Source organism: Pterocles gutturalis, unplaced genomic scaffold, assembly GCF_000699245.1.
Source record: "Pterocles gutturalis isolate BGI_N339 unplaced genomic scaffold, ASM69924v1 scaffold31406, whole genome shotgun sequence".
In the NCBI taxonomy this organism is placed as follows: domain Eukaryota; kingdom Metazoa; phylum Chordata; class Aves; order Pterocliformes; family Pteroclidae; genus Pterocles; species Pterocles gutturalis.
The window spans coordinates 10,543-34,735 of record NW_010101462.1 but is presented as its reverse complement, the minus strand read 5'-3'; the positions used below and the strand labels follow the sequence as shown (position 1 = coordinate 34,735).

General features: G+C 37.9%; 1 protein-coding gene across 1 annotated transcript in view; it reads right to left on the bottom strand.

Annotated features, from left to right (window-relative positions):
- Positions 1-23,181, bottom strand: part of USP24 (ubiquitin specific peptidase 24) — a 50,147-nt gene extending 26,966 nt beyond the window's left edge. Inside the window, exons 1-29 of the mRNA XM_010083571.1 lie at positions 23,016-23,181; positions 21,985-22,052; positions 20,324-20,467; positions 19,756-19,878; positions 18,851-18,886; positions 18,197-18,262; positions 17,549-17,614; positions 16,545-16,619; positions 15,609-15,767; positions 14,046-14,160; positions 13,424-13,527; positions 12,123-12,230; positions 11,616-11,711; positions 11,352-11,513; positions 9,383-9,490; positions 8,665-8,814; positions 7,759-7,890; positions 7,123-7,234; positions 6,793-6,869; positions 5,778-5,918; positions 5,571-5,624; positions 5,285-5,400; positions 4,536-4,602; positions 4,257-4,367; positions 3,772-3,870; positions 3,520-3,690; positions 2,839-2,924; positions 2,598-2,691; positions 2,184-2,339 (exon numbers count right to left, since the gene is read on the bottom strand). Coding sequence (XP_010081873.1) covers positions 2,184-2,339; positions 2,598-2,691; positions 2,839-2,924; positions 3,520-3,690; positions 3,772-3,870; positions 4,257-4,367; positions 4,536-4,602; positions 5,285-5,400; positions 5,571-5,624; positions 5,778-5,918; positions 6,793-6,869; positions 7,123-7,234; positions 7,759-7,890; positions 8,665-8,814; positions 9,383-9,490; positions 11,352-11,513; positions 11,616-11,711; positions 12,123-12,230; positions 13,424-13,527; positions 14,046-14,160; positions 15,609-15,767; positions 16,545-16,619; positions 17,549-17,614; positions 18,197-18,262; positions 18,851-18,886; positions 19,756-19,878; positions 20,324-20,467; positions 21,985-22,017 — 2,961 coding nt within the window. The 5' untranslated portion in view covers positions 22,018-22,052; positions 23,016-23,181. The remainder of the gene's footprint in view (positions 1-2,183; positions 2,340-2,597; positions 2,692-2,838; positions 2,925-3,519; positions 3,691-3,771; positions 3,871-4,256; positions 4,368-4,535; positions 4,603-5,284; positions 5,401-5,570; positions 5,625-5,777; positions 5,919-6,792; positions 6,870-7,122; positions 7,235-7,758; positions 7,891-8,664; positions 8,815-9,382; positions 9,491-11,351; positions 11,514-11,615; positions 11,712-12,122; positions 12,231-13,423; positions 13,528-14,045; positions 14,161-15,608; positions 15,768-16,544; positions 16,620-17,548; positions 17,615-18,196; positions 18,263-18,850; positions 18,887-19,755; positions 19,879-20,323; positions 20,468-21,984; positions 22,053-23,015) is intronic.
- Between the last annotated feature and the right edge of the window lie 1,012 nt (positions 23,182-24,193).

Sequence of the window (24,193 nt, the reverse complement as noted above, 5' to 3'; positions counted from 1 at the left end):
AAATAAGGATACACATGTGAAGCTGTAGTCAGTAAAGAGAAATCATGTTAAAAGTACTCAGGACAACCATGGCTGTTACAGATGTTTATTCGGTATCAAAGTGCATTTTTTTCTCATTGCTGTTTACTTGTTAAGGGAAAGGATAAAGCACATACTCTAGTACATGAAATGCTGTCTTCAGGATCAGCTGGTGCTCTTTAAGAGCCAAAATTCTCTCCTTTCTAGATTTTTCAGTTGACAGTATCCCATAAAACACCCTACAGATGGCTTACTTATTGACTCATACCTTCTGAAGCACAACTGTATTACTGTTATTATTTTTTATTAAAGATGGGCCTTACAAACATCACCCCTCCTGTTTTAAGTCAGCACTAAACTTCACAGAATGCAATTATGACCAGAAACAAGGCCACAAGGAAATCCGCAGTCTCTCTTGGTCAGATCTCCTGGGTATTTATAATCAATTTCACCTCATTTTACATGATGAAAAAACAAAACAACACTCAAAAAAAAGCCCAGCCCCTCCCAAACCCCCAGAAAACCTCCAGATGTTATTTACTTTCTTGAGAAGTCTCTTTGGCATGTACAGCCAACAATGCTGCATGCAGGAAAAAAAAAATACATCCTTTCCAAGCTCACAGGTCAGAAGGATGGTTTACAGAGATCCAGGCATGACACCTTTCACAACACTGCATGATACAAACCTGAACTTCTGCAACATTTAATTTTCATCTCTTTCATATGCTCTGCAAATTTCCTGTGCACATTTTTTCAGAAAGCAGTTCAGACTATTTCCCATAGTTTCAACAGATCACCAGTTGAGGTGATAAAGGAGCATATCACCCTTTTCCTGACAGAAATCAGCTTCCAATTGACTTGACTGGACTTGAGGAACAAGTCCACACTCTACACATCTAATCCAATTTACTACTTCTCATGCCTTGTCAGAAAAGCAAGCAATTTTTTACTTGCTTTTACTATTTTCTCTGGCATAGAAGAAGCCAACAACTGTCTCATCATACTGTAACATAACCGGCCAGTTCAACAAGATACCCCTGCTGTGATATGCTAAACCATTTGCTTTCAGCTGTAGAACTTGTCAACATATTTCAAAGACATCACCAAATACCTTTCATTCCAGCTTTACAGAAAAGGGGTGAATCCTAACGCTGCAGTGTGATGCCAGTGTAGGAAGACGAAGAGCTAACATTAGACTGCAGAAACCCAAAGGAAAGCAACTGCAAGAAAATTCCTACAGTAATCTTGGCACACACTGGGAATGAAAGAGAATAACTTTGTCCACTGTTTTTGAAGTTGCTGGCAACGGGTTCTCTAATTTCAAGTTGTTCAAACCATATTTGTAATGAGCCCTTATGAACAGTGGGACTTGTGAGTAGAACTAGAAACAGTCCAGCTTCCTAGAGTGTGCAGATTACCGTGTCCTAACAACACCACCAGCTGAACTCTCTTTTACTTTGCAAGCTCTATGCACTGAACACCTGGAAAGAACAGGGTCCAATCCACTGTTCTGGCTAAAGAACTTCCTCAGGAAAATACTCAGGGGTAAAAGAATTATATATATTCCACTCACTTTACATGTACAGCTAAAACAGGCCAGAAGCTTCTGAGTAAAAGCCCTGCACATTTGGACAGTGAAAATTCTTCAGAGTTGAATGCTTCTAAAATATATTTCTTCTTAGCCTCTACAGACATAATAGACCTATATAGAAGGGAAGTTAGCATTCTTTTTCTTTCAGATTGAATTGAGCAAAACCAATCAAACTAAACAACAGCTCCCATTAATTTTTAAAGAGCCAACTTTATTTTTTGTATATATACACCAAAAATCACATACTCAGTTTGTGGAGACTCAAGCAGGAATTTTACTTAAACAGTAAGGACTTTGATGCTTCTTTGCTCCTCTCCACTTACTTCAGAATACTCCTTCCACCTCATAAATCACAAAAGGAGGGGCCTGGCTTCACAGCAAAGTCTCTGAAGAGGAATTTTTTACCCCTTTCATTCTGTGTAGAATTTATCACATTCATAAAAGCAGACTATGGCATGGTATTTGCTTTTTGCATAATGAGGTTGTCAGTACTGGACTCCTGCCCATGAAAACTTAGAACTACTTAAACCTTAGTGCTCAGGAACACAAGTACAAAGGAGTAGATTTTTCTTACCTCTAAATTGTAGAGCACTCTGAAGGTGGACATGCCTGGAGCAAAAGATCTGAAAAGACTTTCTAGTATTGAACTAGCACTGGCCTGATGTTGGTGCTTTGAAGACAAGGACGGTGATTTTGAAGACTGAGAATTGGATTCTGATAGCAGTGTTTTCTACGGGAAACAAGCCACAGAAGAAATATTTTGAGCCTATCGCATTTTGTTGTAATTGGCAATAAATTTCCTATAATCCCTGTAAAAACCCTCTTGCCTACAGCTGCTTGGAAATAAATCAATAATCCCTAACATGAGCACTATTTTGCAGCAGAGTTTCAAACTCTTTGCAGATTATAATCTGACAGGGAATTTAAGAAACCTGGTAATAAATTCCTTTATTAAGCTCACCAAGATTAGTTACTGTTTAATCCATACCTTCCTTCCTAGGGAGTCAAGCTGATCAAGAGCCTCCTGAATAGCGGGGTCAGTGGGGATCAAGAGCAGAAGTTTCCTCACCCGCAGTGTTATCCTGGAAAGTTATCAGAAGTTATTTGGACAAAATAGGGCTCAGCCACACTGTGGCCTGGTGGATGCCTACACACTGTGACATAAGTAGTTACTCAGACTCTGCAGTGTAAGTATTTCTTCAATATTTAATAACCATCGCTTTACTTACCTTGGCTCCTCTAGATTGGCAAGCTGGTAAAGCATATCAAACACATTACACACCAGAGCCATGACTACTCCAGGGAGGGATTTCTCCTGAGAATTAAGAAGAAAGAGAAAGGTCTTTTTCTCCCCTCTCTGTTGCAAGTAATTTGACAGAATTCTTCACTTGGCCCATTGAAATCTCGTCTATTTTCTAGACTGAGATAATATTTGAATTCTTACATTACCCCATTTCCCTTTTAACAATCAATTTTTGAAGTCAACTATGAAGTTAGGGTTGACATACAATGCAGACCTGGAGTAGTCTGATGCTTCTTAGCTTATTTTCATACTGCAGCTTTATTAATAGTGGAAAGTTGCAGATCTCTCCCCTGACAAATATACAATCTCAAAATTATATCATATGAGTCTTGTTTGTTTACAAGACCCTGTAGAGATTAATAAACACCAAGCAGGCTACGAGAGGTGACAGAATACAAATTTTAAAGTCCAATCTGCATGCATAAGGCAATTGTATATTGAAATGCTTTGTTTCAATTGCAGTTTAAAAGCAAAACGGGGCAGTCAAGCTGATGTGAACAGCTTCTGTCTCAATCTTACTGTACCTCTTGCACCCCAGTTGCATCTGCCCCACCTATCCCCCCTCCAGGAAAAATCTGAGGGCAAGTTTCAGGCTATTATGCTGTACCTGTTCCATTGCATAGGATGAACTAAATACACTGCCACTGTTGCTAGAACTGGTTGAGGAATCTGCAGAGCTCCCTGATGGAGTCCCACTTCCTGATGTTTTTACTGTAAGGACTTGTTCATCGGAGAAGCCCAGTTGGTGGAGTAGTTTCTGATCTTTGTTCACTGTTAGCTGCAAGAAAATATTTATAATTTAGTTCTGGAAAAGAGACTCAATTCCATAAAGAATGAGAATTCTTTATAGTTAACATACCAGACTGTCATTGGCAAATATCTGTATATTATCCACAGGCGAATTCAACATCTTTGCTATCTTCCACCTGACGCTCCCTACAGTTTCATTGCTATGAGCCTGTAAAATAAAATTACATTCGTTCAGTAGATCTGCTCAAGCAGTAAATTTCAAGAGAAAAAAGAAAAATCTTCCATTAAAGTGTTCCTGCTCCTCTGCATAGGATAGCAAAGGTAATAGCCACAAGAGACAGACACAGTAGGAAAGCAGTAGAAATGCCCCATCACTGACAGTAAGCAAACAACTTCTTTTTCCCACCCCAGAATGATGAAATACAAAAATACATTTAGTGTACAGACACTTCCATTACAGTAGCCTTATACACACTTTTAACATTTTTGAACAGAATTTTAAAGTGGACTGGAGCCCTTAAAACCAGGTTACTCTGTTTAGTCCAGGCATCAAAAAAACCAAGTGATCAACGCACACAATCTGTGCGCACGTACCTCTATGGTGAAGGTATCTTTGGTAGACTCGTACGTAACATTAAGTGTTAAAAGATGTCCATGGAAAGAGGCACCATGAGGTAGAATAGTTCGGGGAACAGAGTAAAGGTCCTACAGGAAGAGAAGGATGACAGTAAATATGACCATTGAAGACAGACGTGTTTCTATGATGGTATTTAATAAAGTTACTAGAGTTGCATAGGTTTAAATAACTTCTACTATTTTGAATATTGGAAGTTGTGTTCTTAGCCATGCCTAGTAAGAAATTACACATCTTACCTCTATAGTTATCACATAACGCTCTGCCAACAGCAGTAGTCTCTCAATTATTACAAGTTTAGTTGACCTAGAGATAAACATTGAAAACAAGAGTGACTTGTCTCAGAGATTAATTTTCAATGCCCACAGGTAACTACCACAAACTAACTGTTTTGAAATATTAACTCCTTAAACTTGAAGTTAATTCAGTTGAAATTAACTAGGAAAACAGGCCAAGCAGCTTGCATAATACTGCTTGAAATGTAGCCAGCTTCAGAAGCTTTGTGCTTTAAAGGTCCCACCCTGTGCTCATATATTTAAGCTACACACATTCAGGTATGCATAAGTTAAGCTAGAGGATGAAAAAACATCCTTTTTTCTCCTATTAAAAAAACAAAACAAAGCAAAAAAACCCCAAACCCCACTGCCCCAGAAATATTACATGACTAATAAGCTGGTAATAGTCTGTGGGTTTTGCTGGGTTTTTTTGTGAGGTGGGTTTTTTTTTTTTTTTTATTGGTTGGTTGGTTTTGGTTTTTGGGGAGGTTTGTGTTTTCTTGGTTTGGTTATTTTTTTTCTGAAAAAACCCACAGGTTTTGTCAAAGTTTCTTTGGAACCCAAATTACATTGTAATTGGAATATTCAATTGAGAAACCACCAGAATACACAACTGCCAAAACTGAAAATTTTAATTAGCACTGACAATCATGTGGGAAGCAGCTGGGAGCAAATGTCTACTGTCATATTTATTCTTTCAAAGTCAGGCCTACCTGTAAGGAGACTGAACTGATGTTGCTACTGTAGGCATAGCAGTTGCTGTAAGCATTTTTGTAGCTCTTGTAACAGCATGTGTCAATGTTGGACCACCGAGTGCAGAGCTGGCTGCCTAGAATACAAAGCAGAGTATAAACGCTGGTTTATGTGATCAATTAGTATGTCCTGAGAGCTAAGAGGACAAGAAATACTTATGGACAGAAATTTTTTCTTTAAATAGAAGTATGGCAGTCAATTACTCTAATTCTAAAATACAAAACTGAAAAAGAATTTGTCCTTTACCTCTAATCGTGTGTAGCAATCAGCAATGAATTTCTTATGCAGTGATACCGAATCCTAAAGATAAAACGTATAAATGAATTTGAACTTAAACCAACATCATGAGAATTTCTCATAAATTGACAGAACCCAGCAAATTACACACTTTAACATGCAGGTATCAAGGCTCTATGAACGTCAAAGCACTTTCATGTACAAATATATGCCTACCTTTTTCAATCTAGGAGTTAGATTAATATAACTGTAATTTATTATCAATTGAATAGCTTCATTGGCAATTTCTTCATCAGGTGACTCCATTGCAATCTTCCAAATGAAATCCATTCCTATTAACTCCAGTTTTTCTACACTCTATGCAAGAAAGAACAACAGTAAAACATGACTGATTTCTTACAGAGTAGTGAGTTGAAACATAGGAACAAAGCAGTCGTCCATCTGCTGGAAAAGCATCTTTTGACTGAATCTTAAAAATTTGCTTTTCCAACACATATGGCACAGTGCAAAGTGAAATCAATAGCTGTGGATTTGTACATTCATACTAGAAACAAATCATTTGTTTACAAGTGGATAAACAAGTTCCAAAGAACACTCTCAGTCAAGCCAACTAAAAAATAAAAACTTCAAAAGCAAAGAGAAATTTAATCGGAAATGGAATTTATTTCATAAAGGTCAACATAGTAAGCAACCACATTATAAAACATCATCAAACATACCATGATACTTCGTGAAATATTATGCATTTGAAGTAAATTAATTCTCTGTGATAAAGATCTAAAATGCCTGTGGAAAGCTACTTAACATAAACCCATTAATTTAACAAAAACATTGAAAGATAATAGACTTTTGAATTATTTTAGGTTGCAATTTGAATAAGATAAGCCTAAATCTCTTGTAAAGAAAAATTAAAAACAAAAAGAAAGGAATATTTCCCTGCTAGGGAGAAGCACAAAATGCAAACTAGAATTCATTATTATTAATAAAAATGTAGTCCATTTATTCCTCCTGCAAAGTTTTAAAAGCTACATACCAGCTTCCAGCTACCAATTACTGAATTTTAACTAATTCTGGAGTTTTAGCTTCAGAATGTAATGATGAGAATGCTAACGGACACTCTGCATATTAATACAAACATGACCTCGTCAAAGAGCTGCTAAAGAATCTCACCTCCTCCCCTTCCCAAGATGCCACAGGTAGCATACAAGAACAAACCTGCCAGAACACTCACCAACTGGGTTCCTTGCCTCTTTAGTCGATGGTCACACAGGTTCACATTTTCAAAGAAAGTTTTAAATAAACTAAAACCTGAAAGTGAAGAAAGGTGCAAGCTTTTTATTCAGGTCAGGCTAAGTTTTTATGCTTTTTTTGAAAAACGAAGACATCAAATACAGGAGATGACCTTTTCCTTCTACAACTATTAAAACTCAAAATGATAGAAAAAGACCCCTTTATTACATTGACTTACAGAATTGTTTGGATATTTAATTTGAGGGCTTAGGAAGCAAATGTCTGGTATATATTACAAAACCAAAACTGTTGATTAAAGCCATTTTCTTACCATTCATAGTAATTTCATATGATTCCAGTTTAAGAATTTTCTCTTTGAAGAGCTGTTGCTGTACATCACTCTCTAGATCATGTTGTCCTTTTGTAAACCACTCAAAGCACATCTGTGAATGAAAGGCAGATGTATTTTTACCTCCTTTCCATGGCAAGTATGTTACTTTGCCAATGCTGTACAAATCTATATCAGACACCACAGTAACACAACTCACTGAAGTTTTATCTCACCAAGAAGTTCAAAATCTGATCTCCCAGTAACCTCACATATTATACAGGCTGCATTGCAGCATTAGGGCACTTGATCTTCATAGTAATCTTTCACCCAATTAATGTTGAATGCCTCTTTTCTGACTCTACAAACTTGCATGTACTCCTTTTCAAACCAGCATCCACGAACCTGCAACTAATCTCCTGGCCAACATTCCTCCTTGAGTCAAATTTAATGTTAAAAGAGCATCCTGGTCATAAGTGAACAAGCAACAGTGGCTCCATCAGCTTACACAAAGCATATAATGCATTAATTAGTTTGTTTACTACTTACGTTTCACATGTCTCAACAAATACATGAGCTATTCATGATCCGTTAAGATTCACTCTGCAACCACAGACAGCAACTTCAAGTTTTTCTTACCTCTCGATCTAATTCACAAACATCCTGTCCAGTCACAAGGCATTCCCAGATCTCCCTGGCACGATTCCAGCCCAAATAAAGAGTGGCTTCTTGCAGAAAAAATGCCAAAAATTTTAGATGAGCCTCCAAATACTGAGAAAGAGGAAACAAAAACTCAAGTTGAAGACTGTTCGGTCTGAAACAAGAAATCTGAACATTCTTTTTAATTTTTGCCAACTTATTTGTCAAATAGCAGTACGCTTTGCAAAGCCTAGAAAACAGAACTTGTTTCTGCAGTGGGATTTATTTCTGCTTTACACAATTTTTAACATTACTTCTTTTTTTATTACCTTTCTAAAAAGGAACACTGAAGTCCCCTTGGATTTGGTATTATTTGCCTGATATTTATATTATTTGACACTCATTACTAAGTCACAGCTAATATGGAAAAAATAATTATCAAAAGCTTAGCAACAAACTGTTACAATCTACCCGTGTGTGTGGCTTCCATGTCCTAACCAGCAAATCTGTTCCAAGTTTCAAGAGCTTCATACCAAATTCAAGTGTATAGTCTCTACAAGAGTAGTTGACCTGAAGCTGGTGGAGAAGCTGGAAGCTGCACAAGCTTGGAGACAGGAGGTCCTGGGGTGGGGAGATCTAGCTCTTGACTAGTTGAAGACTTTGCTAGGAAACTTGTAGATTGTGATGTTACCCCACCCTTGCTCTATAATATAATAACAAGGTTACAACAAGCCCTAACAGACAAGGGTCACAACCACAAATAGAAACTAGGGTTTTCACCAGAGAGAACATACATACCAGTGAATTCAAAAAATGAAACATCACCCAGTCTTATGCAACTTGGTCAGTGATACACTGTATTAGGTTTTAAAAAACCGAAGGTAGTAAAAATTCAGGGTTCCGTACCTCCCGGTAAGTGTATCGGCCATCCACTAATGTTGCTCCGACAAGCCCTCCTGGACCTGCCACAGATGCAGCCAAACGGTGGCAAGATATTAAGCTTCCTGTCACCAACTTCACTATTTCAAAGTTTTTCTTTAAATCTTGAATAATGCTCTTGGCATTAAAAAAAAAGCAAACAAACATTGAGAAAAAAAGGTTTTTAAGAAAATACATAAACAGGCACGTGCAGACAGCAGTCCATCCAAACCCCCTAACCTCAGTGTTTTCAGCATGTACTGAAATACACGTGCTGCAGATTGCAAACAAACTCCCACACCTCCACCCAGCCACTGTGTAACATAGGTGACATGCTGGTATGTTAGTCTGTTTTCCAAGAGTCAATGTCCATTCAGTTACAAAGCAGCTGGTGTAAACATCAGCCATTGTTAACTTCTTAACAGACACATGTTGGTTAATTATTCTACAAAAAGCTGAGAATAAAATAAACCAGTCCTGACACAGCAAACTGATTTATACATATATATGCACACACAAATGGAGGGCATAAAACACAGCATTGCTACTTGAACAGTTTATACTACATCACTAAACTGTACTTGTCAAAGTGTGGGGTTTTGTTTTTTTTTTTCTTACTCCTAAATTCAAAGTTCCATGTTCTACACAAGCAGAGCCACACAAACATAACAAAGACTTCAAAAACCAGCTCAGCACAAATTCTTACCTTGTCTTGTTTTTGGTAAGTTTGCTTAATAAATGAACGTGTGATTTCATGGAGCTGTCGTAACGCTGGCACCACCCACACAAACTGCGGATTATTGTGCTGGGATGACTGGTAGTAGAAAAGGTAAAAACAATTACACACATGTACATGCTCATCAACAGATTAACTTTCCTCTTAGACTTCTAGAAGCCTAATGATTTCTATTAATGCTGCTGTTTCAAAACAACAGCTGCTACCTCTGAAGGCTGCAGTTACTTGTTCCTGGTCCCTTTCCAAACACACTGAAGGTGCCCTTCTTCACTTTCTACAAGAAGTCCTTTGACACACGCATATGCCATTTTGCTACCCTTATTATTAAGCCCAAAGTGCCACCTCCTTGCTGGAGAACATGCAAATTAAGTAGACAAAAAGAACTCAGTTGCACCAAGGAAATACAATAACCACCACCTTCCTCAATCACAGGAGATGAAGCAAGCCTGTTAGGGCATCAAAGGACAAATTCAGTCAAATGATGTTACTTACTGCTAAAGCAAGAATAATAGAAGAAAGAATCTGAAATACTCCCGAGGGTTAAGAGATGGGAAGAGGTTTCTGATTGGTGCTGCAAGGAGCCCTCTGATAGGAAGCAAAGGATACTTAAGCTGCATTTTGAAAGAGATCCTACAAAGAATAACCCTCCTACCTCATTGTTAGAACTGCTCATCACTTTTCTGGGAGGCTTCATGTTCTGTAAAGTTTGACCACACAAACCAGTACTGAGGTTGCTTGTTCAGAGAAGCGATGTCTGGTTTAAATACTGACAACAACCAATATCACCTACACACTTCGAGAGATTAAAGTAACCTGCCCATAACAGAGAGCTCTCTACAGAAGAGTCTCTCTGTGTATTTGAGAGTGCTGTCTTAATATTACATTCCCTCACAGTTTATAAGTCTTCATTTTCTCTAATGAAGACATAAAGAAAATTACACATTTTTTAAAAGTCTGTTGTATGGTTACCCCAACCCCTTCTAGCCTACAATTACAGCGTTCCTTTAGTGTTCCCCACTGCAGCACCTCTGTAAAGTCCCTTGCCAGAATGTAATTAAAAAGAATGCAAGAACAGGAAAGCACAAGAGAAGATCCAAAAGAAAAGACTGCAAGTTTTACAGAGATTGAGAACCCGAAGTTTGAAATCCGTATTCATAAACACACACACACAAGAGTGTGATCAATACCAAGAAGCAACAAACTATGCCTCCTAAACAACTAAAATACTTTACAGATGTTGCAACACAGACAAAACCTAATTTACTATGAAAGAAATGAATGAAAGAAGTACAAGCCTTTTTCTTTATTTACAGGGTACTTCAGTTTAAAAAAAAAAACAAACAACACAGGAGCATTACTGCAGACCTTAAGAAAACACCTGCCTGCTATGTGGACAGTGCAGGACAGAACATATGCAGTCTTTTAAGCCATGCACATCTCTGCTGCTGCCAGGAAACATCTTAGCACAGGCAGCTGTGGGAATGGCTTCCTTATGCTAGATGAAAAAGGTTTAAGTATTTTATTAAAATACAAAATTATGATGATTTAAATATTGATTTGCATTTTGAGACTTAATGGCCATGCCAGAACACATGCTTAACTCAAAGAAAACTAATCTAGGCTTTCACATGAAAGGGACAGTTAAAATACTGACATACCTTTACAGTGGTTCCATTTGCAAATTCTAACCTTGGGCCCATCCTGGTAGTTTCCCATAAACTGATCACTCCTTGTGCTGAAAATTTGCTTAAAACAAAGGCAAGAGACTTACTATGAGTCTCGTGATCAACAAACTGGCTTACACAAAGCCTACCCCTCTCGTGGACTCCCCAAGGTAAGAACTTACAGATGGGACACACAATACGTGCATCTTCAAATAAAGGGCAACATCAAGGCTAGATAACATTTCATTTTGGAAAAGATAAAATAATAAACCAACCCTCTTAATATCCTCTATGCATTTGATGATGTAGCTTCTTTTGATTGCCTCCTTCACTGCATAGGCATCACTGAGGATTGTCAGATGTTCCTCCAAGGCCTGCTGAATTAGACTACATGGTAATGTTGGAAGATGAGCCAGCTCCCAAAGTACCTCCAGAACCTGAAGGGAGAAGCGCAAGATTAGTGAGGACCTAGGAAGTACAGAGACTAAAAACCTTATGTTTAATAAGGAAAAAAAAAAATTAATTTCACATTCACATGCCTTTCCAGTGGTTGTCTCCACCCGTGCTTCTCGTCCAATGCGCCCTATCAGGCTCAACAGCTTCTGTCGCACTCTGTCGCTCTCGATCTCCCAGCTCTGTATAGCAGAGAAATAACATTCACTATTACAGCAGCAAACACTGTCAGTCTGTTAAGTCTCAAGTGTACACAATAAAATTTACAGTTATTTTACTACAGGAAAATCACAATACAAAGATGTATGTTTCCACCATGCATATTTCCTTATTTTTGTTACTGGAAGTCACAATACTAATTCGCCCAACTCTTCTTTAGACATAAATGATAAGATATTAAATATACTAATAAAATCTCATTTTCAGTACCTTAGCACTGTCTATATAATGTATTTAAAGTCTAAGTCAATTATCAGTATAGCAGCAGATCAGGCTTTTGGGTTAACAAAATAATCAGTATTAAGTGTTATTTTTATAGCCAATTTTATATTTATACATCTTCCTGAAGAATGCAATCTCACGTGAAAACTTACCTTTTGGATTAGAACAAATAAATGATTGAGCTGATCAGAGCTAAACTTCACAGCAGCTGCAGCAATAATGGTATGTATGTTTTCAATCACAGTGGAGGATTGTCCCGACTGAAAAGAGGAAGGAAAGCACAAGAAGGTAGGTCTTTGTCACAAATGAGACAGAGAAAAATATTCATGAAGCATTCTCCTACTAGTCGTACCAATGAAAAAGATTAACAGCTTTTGACATTTTAAGAACACAAGGTAAGAATATCTGTCTCTAATCCTCATTTCACTGGCAGAGAGGTCTTCAGAAGTAGTTCTAAAGCAGGAGAGAACAAGTTAGTCTGCCATTACTGCAGCTTCAAGGTGCTGCAGTGGCACATACCCCTGTAAGGTGTGGTGCCAGCACTACAAACATCCCCATTTTTATTGCTTGGTTAAGTTCATGAGTGGGGTGCTGTATCTCTGACACTCTTTAAGGCTTTAGTCAGAAGTGAGCAATACCAAATCTCCTCCCACACTGATGGGAGCACCATGGTAACAGCAGCCAGAAGGGGGAGGAAGTATTGCATTGTATTAAAGAATAAAAGGGAGTGAGCTAGAATCAGCCTTCAGCTCTACTAGTAGAGCACACAGGACTTGCTACCATGCCCACACATACTGCAGATCTGACAGTGCCCAATGAATTCAGTCTAAAGCTTCAACACTTGGACAGAGAAGAAAACTATTTCCTGCAGCAGAAGATTATGTTTCTGGTCAAAATTTCCACGTCATTTGCATTAGGCAGTCAAACCGCCTCTCCTACACAGTGATAAGCTGAATATATATCAAGTGAATGTGAAAAGATAACTTGTCAGTCAATTATGTGTGTACAGGAAGGTAAATGGGAATTCATACAGTTTGAGTCCACTCTCTTTAAAGTCACACTGTGAGCTGCATTCATATTTATACCTCCAGCCACAAAAATGAATATCCTTAGGCATGGTCTTTGGTCTAGACAAACACTCTATCACCTATCTCAGGCTGACAGCCTCTTATTCCAAGTCAAATAATTTTGCAGCCCCTTAGCACTTGTTGCAGAGAACTGAACTTCATCATAAGATTTAACAGCTGTGTTAAAAGAAATTGCTAGAACACTTGATACTAAATGGTAAAGGAAGAAGCAGAAGAAAAGCTTTGCACTAATTATACTGTTAAAATCTCAACACCTCCACTCTGCAATAAAGACATGCCTATATTATAAACCAAAAAATCCCACCACCGGAATGTCTGCTTTTTCAAGACAGTCTAAAAGCACCTGCCTAGTCTTGGTTGCTTACCTGAATTCTCCAAATTTTAGTGAGCTCATCTAAAGACAATTTACTGCCCAGCAGTTCAATAATTCCCTTTATACGATCACAGTATTGCGCTTGGTCTATATTACCTATGCAACAAAGAAAGAATACTGAATCAATGTATTTAAAACAGTACTAAATGCGTAAGAAAAAACAAGCTCTTTTACAAAGGAGAACAAAGTTATTTTCATTTGAAAAGTCTTTTTTTTTTGTTGTTACAGACAAATCTATAAATTCAAAGAAACACAAAAGGCTTCTTCCATTTTTGTTTTGTTTTAATTCATACCTCTAGTAGCAGTTCACAGCTACAGGGCCTTACTCGTGGGAAAAAACCCCAAACCTCTTTTCTCGGGGCTGACAGTACACAAAGATAAACTGAGAGTAAAAACCCCAGGTACGGCAGAAGACATCTGCATGGATGTCAAAGAGAGGACTAGACGGTAGTAGCAGAACCTGCAGCATTTTCCTTACTCTGTTTTGAAGACATCAAAAACCTTGAACTCTCTTTTTAACAGTGTTCCATCAAAAGGTACTGAAAGTGACAGACAAAATTTTTAAATTTAAGACATTCAAAGCACATGCCAAAAGCCTTTGTGAAAGTGCTTACCTTCTAGAGCAATCGACAGGACAGAATTTTCTACTAGCCAATTTAGTAATCTGTCTGTATCTATTGCATTCTTCACTGACTTGGATACAGTGCTGTCTTCTATTAACTTTGTTACCTAGAAATTGCAAAATGTGAGATTCTAACAATGATTCCCACATGCATTACACATGCACACCATGAAATATATTCAAAAGGCTTATTACAAAGCTTAAGTGTGAATCCCAAAATATTTTGAGCACAGGAGGTATTTGGGGTTTTTTTATTGTTTGGTTGGTTTTGTGGGTTGCTTTGTTTGTTTTGTGGGTTTTTTGTTTTGTTTGTCTGTTTTTGTTTTTTAGTAAGTTATTTAAAGGCAAATTCCACACCAGAAACACCTCCCTGTCATCAGTGTCTGATGCAATAGCTTCTTATTCCCAGTCTGACACAGAAAAGCTGGGCTGTGCTGCCAGGCATATTTCTACAGATATACCAGAAGTAGGTTATCTCAGGCTTCTGCTTGTTACACTTAAATCAGTGTCCTATTTTTTACCCAATACAGAACCGATACAGGCTCCTCACCCCAGGGAGAAAGAGTACATTTCTACTGAAGCCTTCAAAAGCCGCACTTCTATAACTTCAGCACAGACACATGGCATTTATGATTAAGAACCAAAGAGCAATGAGGTTTAACATCTCACTTTTCCCATAAATAAAGAAGCAAAAAGCACAAAAGAGGGACTCTTGTCTTTTGTTTTATTAAACACCTTAGAATGTCTGCATCCTAAAAAAAGACTTTTTTTTTTTGACATTTAAATTATTCAAGTTCCGGAAGGAACAGATTAATAACAACTCATACTTAAACCACAACTTTGATAAAATATAAATTGTTTTCTTCTTCTACTTAGATATAACATTCTAGCACAATGAGCCCTGGTCCATGAACTCCAGCTCCTAGGTGTTACTATAGTGTCCACGTACAACCATAATAAAAAAAAAATACGATTACACAGTGTAATGGTCTGACACAACTGGACTGAGACACCAATCTAGGATTAAGTCCCGTTTGGGTTTTTTTCCCCCCCTTTTCTCCCAATGAGAGAAGGAGAGAAAAGGGCAGTGTAATGGTCTGACACAACTGGACTGAGACACCAATCTAGGATTAAGTCCCGTTTGGGTTTTTTTTTCCCCCCTTTTCTCCCAATGAGAGAAGGAAAGAAAAGGGATATCCCACAGGATACTCTGAATTATCAACATTATCTCAGAGAGAATATTCAATGAATAGCACACAGCATTGCTTATAAGTCAATTTGAAATGCCATTCTTAGAAAAGGTTCAAACTAGTACATCTAGCTGTTTTCTAATTGGGAGGCCATGGTCCTTGCAGTGGCTACTGATACTACAAACAACCCTTATCGTATTAACTTGTTTTGGTATTTATTAGGAACGAAGCTTTTGCTACGGCAACATCATTTGTCAGGAAATAACATGCTCTCTCTTTTTTAAGGCTGTGGTTTCAATGACTTACTAACAACCCAACCCACCTACCCACATGCACATGTACACACACACAAAAAGCAAACCTACTTCTTTGAGGGAATTCATTTTTGCACTGAAGTGAGGAGATTTTAACATGCGCAACAGAATGTCCAGCCGTAAGTCATCTACTGCAGTTACCAAATCAGGTTGGAAGCGCATACACAGCAGTTTGATACCAGACAAGAGCTCGGGGATACTGACTAGTCTCTGTTTAACACAAACAACAAAAAAAGGACAAATAGAAGCATTACTATTTTTGCTATTCTGTTTCAGACTTCAATGATTCACAAAGAGTAGGTTTAGTGACCCAATACAGATTGTTTAATCTATGAAATGCAGTACCACGTACATCTGAAAGTATTACTGGTACACTAGAAATTCTACAACAACAAAACCTTTGGTTAAAGTGGACTCTCCTGCTACAGATTTGGTACACTAAATTTCTCCTCTGTAGTTACACAATCTATGTATACTTTCCAGTTTAAAATTAACAATTTAAGTCCAAGTAAAAAGTCAACACTCAAAAATTTAATAGAACAGAATGCCAAATTCAGGGCAATACAGGAAGTAGTCACAAGTTACACAGACGTTTTATCAACAATTAACAAATTCTCAGAAGCAAACAGCTACTGGAACGGTTGTACGCACACAAGTTAGAAGAATTTAACAGACTGCAAGATAGTAAGTTATCTTTGAGTCAGTGAGAGAAGTGAGCATTCTGTACACTTCAGAAGGTGACCAATAAACCCACATTTGATAGGAAGAGCAGCAAAATATTTTAAAAACAGTCATGACATCAGATATCTACTGAAAAGGGTATTGAACAGAATTGGGTAAATGTATTTTGTTTTATGTCATTCAGTCAGAATTCAGAACAGGCTGTATTTTTGCCAGTCAAATAAAGCTATTTTTCTAGTTTACGTTGCCAGCATTTCCAAGACACACAGTAAGTCCTCTCTAAATATTTAACATATAAAATGTTACCTTGTCTTTCAAGTCCTTCTCTTCTACATTCTGTACATATTTAATCATTTTATGAATGACTGGATCCAGCATGGGCTAAAGAATGTGAGAAAAGGCATGACAATCATTTTGTGTTTCCAGAAATCAGTTACATTACTCAGAAGATCTGGCTGCAGCAAAGTGCAACACGTAGCTGAAAGCTCACCATTATCTTGGACATAAAGCAACATCTACAACATACATAAAACTGTCCTGCTAAGTACATCCAGAAAAAGAAGCAATTAGAGTAGGAAGCCATTTCAGACCACCATAATACAGGTTTTAAAAAAAAAAGAAACAGATCTTTCTGAATGCATCCGTTATTAGATGCATGTCTCTCTGACTCCCAGTGACTTCTAAACTACCTCCTCTTCAAATAAAGACTTTCAGTCACTTATTAAATCAATAGTTCTTGTTAGGGAGTGTAGGTGTGAAGCCTGGGGCATGAACAAATACATCACGGTGAATTTTTTTTCCCTGTACCACAATTTTTTCCAGTGTAAATTCTCATATCCATGTGTATGATCTCTAGCCAGAAAGTTAAATTTAAAACAAAATCCATTCATCAAGCTAAATTCTTTTCCCACATGCTTTACACTGATGAACCTTACTAATGGTAGCAGCAAAGCTTCTCACAGTTGCAGATGTAGGTAAGGGACTACAGATCACCGTGCTTAGAAAATTCATCTGAACATTGTCTAAGCCCTCTGTCCATCACCCTCAGGATGCTCAAAATGATTCTTGTACTTTATGCAAAGTGAGTTTTAAAGGTTTTTTTGAATTAGTCACCAATTTCACACCAAAGTTGTAAACTAACATTCAGTCCTCTGGTTTTTCAAACTCCTACGATAAAAAGAACAGGTTCTCATATAGGTGTCTTTCTGATACCATACTGCCCAAGATCTACTTTAACACAGAGAGCTTCATCTAAATTTGAGTGAACTACTACAATCACGTTTCAAGAACTCAAAACGAAGGCACTTTACCTGTACCACAGAAGAGTTAAGATATTCCGCACAAACTCCAAATGGCTGAACTAATGCAGAGATTGCCTGAAAGAAATATAGCAAGGATTTAGGTGCGCATATAAGAGACCTTTTCAGAGCTAGTGATCTATACCTTAAAAGGCAAATGAAGGTAAGTATTATTTATCTCATATGAAAATTTTCAGTAATTTGCTACAAATTGATTTTGGTGTGCAACTCCTTTACAACAACACACAGTTCAGGAAAAAGATTTACTCTACGGCATACAGCATGTGTTACATATTTTTGCCTATAATAAAAAAAGTCTTCCCACTTTCCACTGATCTTGATCCTCTCCTCATTCTGTTCAGTCTTCTCTGTCTAATCCTGTTTCAGTCACAGAACTAAACAGATGGGAAGGGGCACATCACATTTTGGTTGCTCGATACACTAATCCTTCCTCTTTTCTATGATGTCTCAAAAGTTCTTTAGTCAGGATTCTTATGCACAACCTCATTTGACCTCCAGTCTGACACCTCTCCAGGGCTCTGTGGGAGTGTTGCCCTGGTACCAAAGCAAAGGTCCGAGCACCGCCAAAAGGGATGCCACCGGTTCTACGTGAAGTGTGTAATGGAAAGGGAGGAGTCTCAAGACAGAAGATGAACTTACCCCAAGTTCAATATCTTCTGAATTGAGTTTGGACTGAATTGCTGAAAATCCACCCAACTCTGCAAACTGAAATAAAATAATCAGTATTATGTTAGAGAACTACAGTATTTTATCTTTTAAATAAGCTGCTATAGAAAACACTCCACTGACAGTTCCTGGGATACCAACAAGTACCCTTCACCGTGGAACATCACATTCAACATAAGCTTTATGTTTTCATGGGAATTCAGGGGCACACTGGGGAATGGAATTATACCTGGCACCAGTTTAAACATCAAGCCAGAAGCTCTGTCTTAGGTAAAAATGGATATGGGGAAGAAAGCTAGACTACATATAGCAACAGCTGACTGGCCTAGCATGTCTGACTGGGAAACAGCACTGCAGCCTAAACTGAGCTCTCCATTTCCTCTGGTCATAGGTTCATACGTTAGGGTAAAGATGCTCAAGGGAGAACGCGGTTACTCAACGATTTATTTAGCAAGGCCCCTTCCCTACATGCCGGCCAGATTAAAATCTTAAACTTTTTTTTTTGTGGTTGTCACAAAAGTGAAGAGTGGAAAAACAAGTCACAGGAGAGAGGGAAAAGAAATTATCCCTGAAGACAAATGAATTCAAGTCACAAGTAGCAATTCTGCTTGGTTTACATTTACCTACCCTGTTTACCAGATCCACCAGCCACCCATGAGGTTCCTTAAACAATTAAAATATTAACAAATTAGTAGCTGCAACAATCAATGCTAAGCATTTGTCTCCTGAAACAGAGATTTTGACAGACATTCAGCCCATTAACCCACACCCTAAACGCACGCACTGTTATTTCAAAGAAAACAGCGACAGGTTTGTAACAGCTCCTTTACTAAGCATATAGCTGGAGCTCTGGGAGGTTCTCATTCGCAACATCCCTTTTTGTGCTCTGCTTGACATCACTGACCACACACTGTGGCTGCTGACTCACAAGCAACTATATTTATAGCACATTAGCACCGTGGAACATTAGTAAAGAACCTTCCCCAAAGCAGCAGACGTAGAATTTTCTTTCTATGACCACAAGCTTGTTTCCTGAAGGAGAGATCAACACCACTGAGGCTCCTTTTTTTAGACCTACCCATCTGGAACAACTGTGGCAAGAGAGTGCAAACTCTCTGCTTGCCAGTGCAAACTGTCTGCTTGCCAGTGTGTCTGACTTGAAGATATCCTGTCCTTGGCTGTCAGAAAACCACAAATTCTCTGCTAGAACTGTACACTTTGCGTTATCCTGGTCATTTCACACTCAACAGGAAGACAGATGTCTGTCCCTAGATATAACAGATCCAACTGTCTGATGTGACACTTTAGACATGAAAGCACACCAATTTCCAAATCCAGCCTCTAACAGACAACTGGGACAATTTAAGAGGACCACATCCATTTCTACAGACCAACATATACTGAAGATCTACTTGTTTTAATTCCTGGTGACACAATTAAACTTTCTGGTATTATAAACACTCACTAATCAAACAGTCTTCTCCAAAACACATTTACCCTAAAAATAGGTTTTAGGGCATGGCCATGCTCACCTTCTGAAAAGTCGATATGGGTGAGACAGCATGCATGTTCCCCTCCCCGAAGACTTCTGCCCAGTTTCTCTGGCACACCTTCATCCGATTCTTGAAATGATACTCATTGTCGGGGTTAAATGCCTTGAAAGAAAAGCCCACGGCAATGAACAGCAGCATGGCTTATGCCAGTCTCAAAACTTTTCTTGATAACGCCTGACTTTAGTCAGACTGCTTGACAGTCAAAAATTTAGCAAAAAATGAAGTTTAACAGAAGACTCCTGCTCCTGCCTCCCAGTTCTCACTGTACAAAGCATTCCAAAGCTCCCATTCTGTACAGACAATACCCCATACCCATGTGAGACAGATATCAGAATTTTTTTTTTTTTTAGAGTGCTGGTTTTCAAAAGTTTTAAACAGCACTCACCCCTTTATGAATTGCATACTGGATGTTAAAAATCTGCAGCAAGTAACGGTCGCAGACTGTAAGACAATGTACTACAACTTAAATAGTTAGAAAAACAGCAACAGCATAAATATGAAATGGCAAATACCCAAGTATTAGAAACTGCATTAATGAGTCAAATACCATTGTAAGTACACCGAGCAGGCCCACAGGAATAGGATCTTGTTTTACTCTTTCTGCAACCAGGTCCACTAGCAGCATAAGCATGTTGTATATTCCTTCATGGATTTCAGTTCCCCATTTGTGAACAGCACTGGATGTCAACAGCTGAAAAAAACAAAAGTAATTTTTTGATCCTTGAGCACAATCACAAAACAGGAGAAACTTCTCAACCCCTGAGACTGTTTTCAGAGTAGATGGTTCCTTAGAGTGTATTGAACATTGGTGTGTTTTTCAGGTGCTCTTCCTGCACTAATGGCTTAAGAGTTAATTAAAATTTGTAATTTCATTGAAGAACACTATAAATCACAGTTTATGACAGAAAATAAACTGTAGCAAAACAAACTGTTTTGCATTTCCACGCACTAGTAAAGACTGTAACCTTTGCAAAGAACAACTAATACGAAACTAATTTGTTTGCAGATTGAACACACACTATTAAATCTTCAAGTAGGCGTGCCACGAAGCTGCACTGATTCAGCTGTAATAACCATTTACCAATTCACACTTTCTGAGCAGTTTCTATTGAAAAAACAAAGAATATGGACCACGCGGAGAGAGGTATTTAATGCTGCTTTCCCACCTACTGAAACATGTTCTTTAAATCTGGTCTAATGTGGTTGTTTATAAAGGACATGAAGCTTCTATCTGCAAACTTCACTTAATTTCTGCTAGCTCTGTCTGAACATAAGCAGTTAAAAAGCTTAATACTTTAAATACAATTACTTTTTGTACTATTTCAAGAAACAATAGAGTTTCTTGCAAACAGCATATTGTAATTCAGCACATTCTGAACTTGGATTTCTACAGATTATCCTTCTGGAGGAGTAATCTACACAGTTTATTGAATATGCAAAAAATACCAAGTGATTTGAAAGCATTATATGTAACGTTATTACTCTAATAACCAAATGGAAAAAGAATTTTCCCCTTAAATATCTATCTTCCTTAAATATACTTATATTCTCAGTATTTTAAGATTAGGACTGAGTAACTTTTTAAAACATGTGTATATCGTTTTATACATATGGTCTGAAAACCAGGCAAGAAATTCAGGCAGTATCCAAAATGGATGGAACAGTGGCAAGTAAATTGGTCTGGGGAGCTCTGTAGAGAAAATTCACAAAAACCCAGAGAAGAACAGCCAGAGAGGCACATTAGGCATTAAGCACTGAGGGAAAAGACAAATTCTAAACAGATTGTGCGAAGAGGTAAGAAAGAATTTAGCAACCCTCCAAAGAAGCAGCAGAAAGAATAGAGCTAAAGGAAATCTGATTCTGAACTTGCCATCAATGGCTGTATCCAAGGGTCTTCAAACCTGTCTTTAGGTTCCACTAATCACTACAGAGCTCTTCATTTAAGAAAGGAAAAAAATGAAACAGAGAAGGAAAAAAAAAAAAGCTAAGCTATGGGCTAGAGTTGGACAGAGTGGCAGAACTGGAACTTTGTATGATTTTAACCTAAGTCTATGTATGATTTTAATCTAGTAAAATAATTTGAGTATCAATTTAATCTAAGAACACACTCACTGGTTACCACAGTTTCTGAAGTCTGGATTACAAGACACTATTTTCCACCATGAACACCACAAAGAAACATTGAATTGGTCTGCTACATCTCCTTACCTTTTTAAATGCTTCAGGCATGCATCTGTCCATAAATCTCCTGCAATTCTCATCAGAATCAGAAAGACCTTTATAGAAAGGAGAGTGCTTTTTAAAAGAAGTTTTAAAAAACCCCAACTTCTTAAGATAACTGCAGGGAGCTCATTGCAAGTTTTTGGGAACATCAACCAAAACCTGCAGTAATAAATGTGCCACTGTTCATTCATTACTGGCATGCTTTTTCAGCTGCACAAAAGTGTGAGTCAAGAGAACTTGCCTGTTAGAAATATGAAGTTTCCCAGTGTTCTACCTTTTACAATTTCTTCAAACATTACGAGCATCATAAGTATTTCTCCCTTCAAAGTTTATAATTTACACTAACTTCAGATAATTTCTGATGCTTCACAGCCTCCACCCAAACCCAAATCTACGAACATACTTTTAACACAGGTTAGAAGCAAAGAAGCAAACCAGAACCACCTACCAACTTCCATTCTTTCACATTTTCTTTCATCATTTTCCATGATGGAAAAACTATCTCGCGCTCTTATTATATCTCAGTTGTTGGGCATGATGCCTCCAAAACACTCTTAACCTCAGCCAAAGTACTGAATACAGAAAAGTCAAATTCAGGTCTAATGCAGTATAAGCATTTCACTAGGGAAAAGCAACCAGTTATACAAGCGTGGTACAGCATGGATTTAGATGACAGCTTGTTTTTACGAATGGAAAATAACCAGCACAATGAAAAAGGCAGTAATTCAGCTCTGAAAAACAGTAATTCCTACAATCATCAAAACATAAGAAACAAGCTTTTTAAAAAAGTGAAACACATAAGTAAACCAATTACTTTTGAGAAAAAAGAGACCAACGTTCTTTTTACAGCATTGGGTAAAATAGTTCACTGTTAACCACTTTTGCAGGGATGTGATCATTCTGCAGGGTGCTAAGGAAACAACTGCAAGATTAATACAAAAGATGTAACTGCCCACCACACTGTCTATGAAATCCTTTGAACAGATAATCTTTAGATGTGTAGAAAGAGAACTTACCTAGTCTTGCTAGGTAGGTGGATGCAATTAGGCACTTGCCTAGAGACTCTTCCCGCTTATAGGGTATGGACCAGTGATCTGTCAAAACTCTGCTCTCCAGTTCATACAAGTTAGTTGTTGGAAACTCAATGCCTTCACCAGAGCAATTTCCATTTTCATCATTTTTCTGTGAATAAAAAAGAAGTTCAAGTGAAACAATTTTTATCTCTCTCTCTTAGATACTTTAAAGCATTTAGTAGCTTCAGAAAAAGCTGCTGTGCTCGTAACAAGCATGTCAAATTCTCAACAACCCTGAGGCTGCTCGTGTTTTTCAAAGTAGAACTTAATATTTCTACTTGATTTGAAGGGATTACACACCTTTATGTATTGCATACAGGTGATAACTACCATGTTTACATAACTAATTGCTAACTGCCTATTTAAGCAGCAAATCTTGTTCCTTACATATCAGATCCTACAGCCAAGCGATAAGAACTTCCAGTGAGACTGTAGAGTACAAACCTTGATCATCACAGATCTGCATATTAATCCTCTGTTCAACAACTGCTGTAGAATACTGAATAGCTTGTTCTCAGGAAGGCCAATTTCATCACCCTCTCACCCCATCACATGAAGAAACACAAGACACTAATCCAGTACATCACGATTTTTTTTTTTTACTAGCTATCTAAAGAAAAATTTACATCTCAAATATAGTTGTCCGACAAGGAAACTACAGTTATTCTTCTCCTGAAGTCAAAATGAGTTACTGGAAAATGTTCTGGAAGGTAAACAGGGAAAAAGCAAACAGACTGCAGCTCAGCTTTACAGGTTTCCTTGCTAGTGGCACTGAACAGCAGCTATCCCTGTGTACAAGCAGAACACAGAACTAGCCCCATGTTCTTTGCTAAGTGCCATACAAGGAGGTAACTGCCTCAGCAGCACCAAATGGAAGAGTAGACAAGTTATCTATTTATTTTCTTTTGTTTATTTTTTAACCTCACGTAGACACCAGCTACGCAATGTGTCAAAGAGCTGACGTGGACTGACTTTTCTTGCCTTCATGAGAGCACACAAATCTAGCAGGAGAAAGAACAGAATGTCTGGATCAGTCCTGGCTGCAACCAGGAGCAACTGCCAGAGACAGACGAAAACACAGGTGCAGTGATGGTAACAGGATCCCCTGGAGAGAGAAGCCA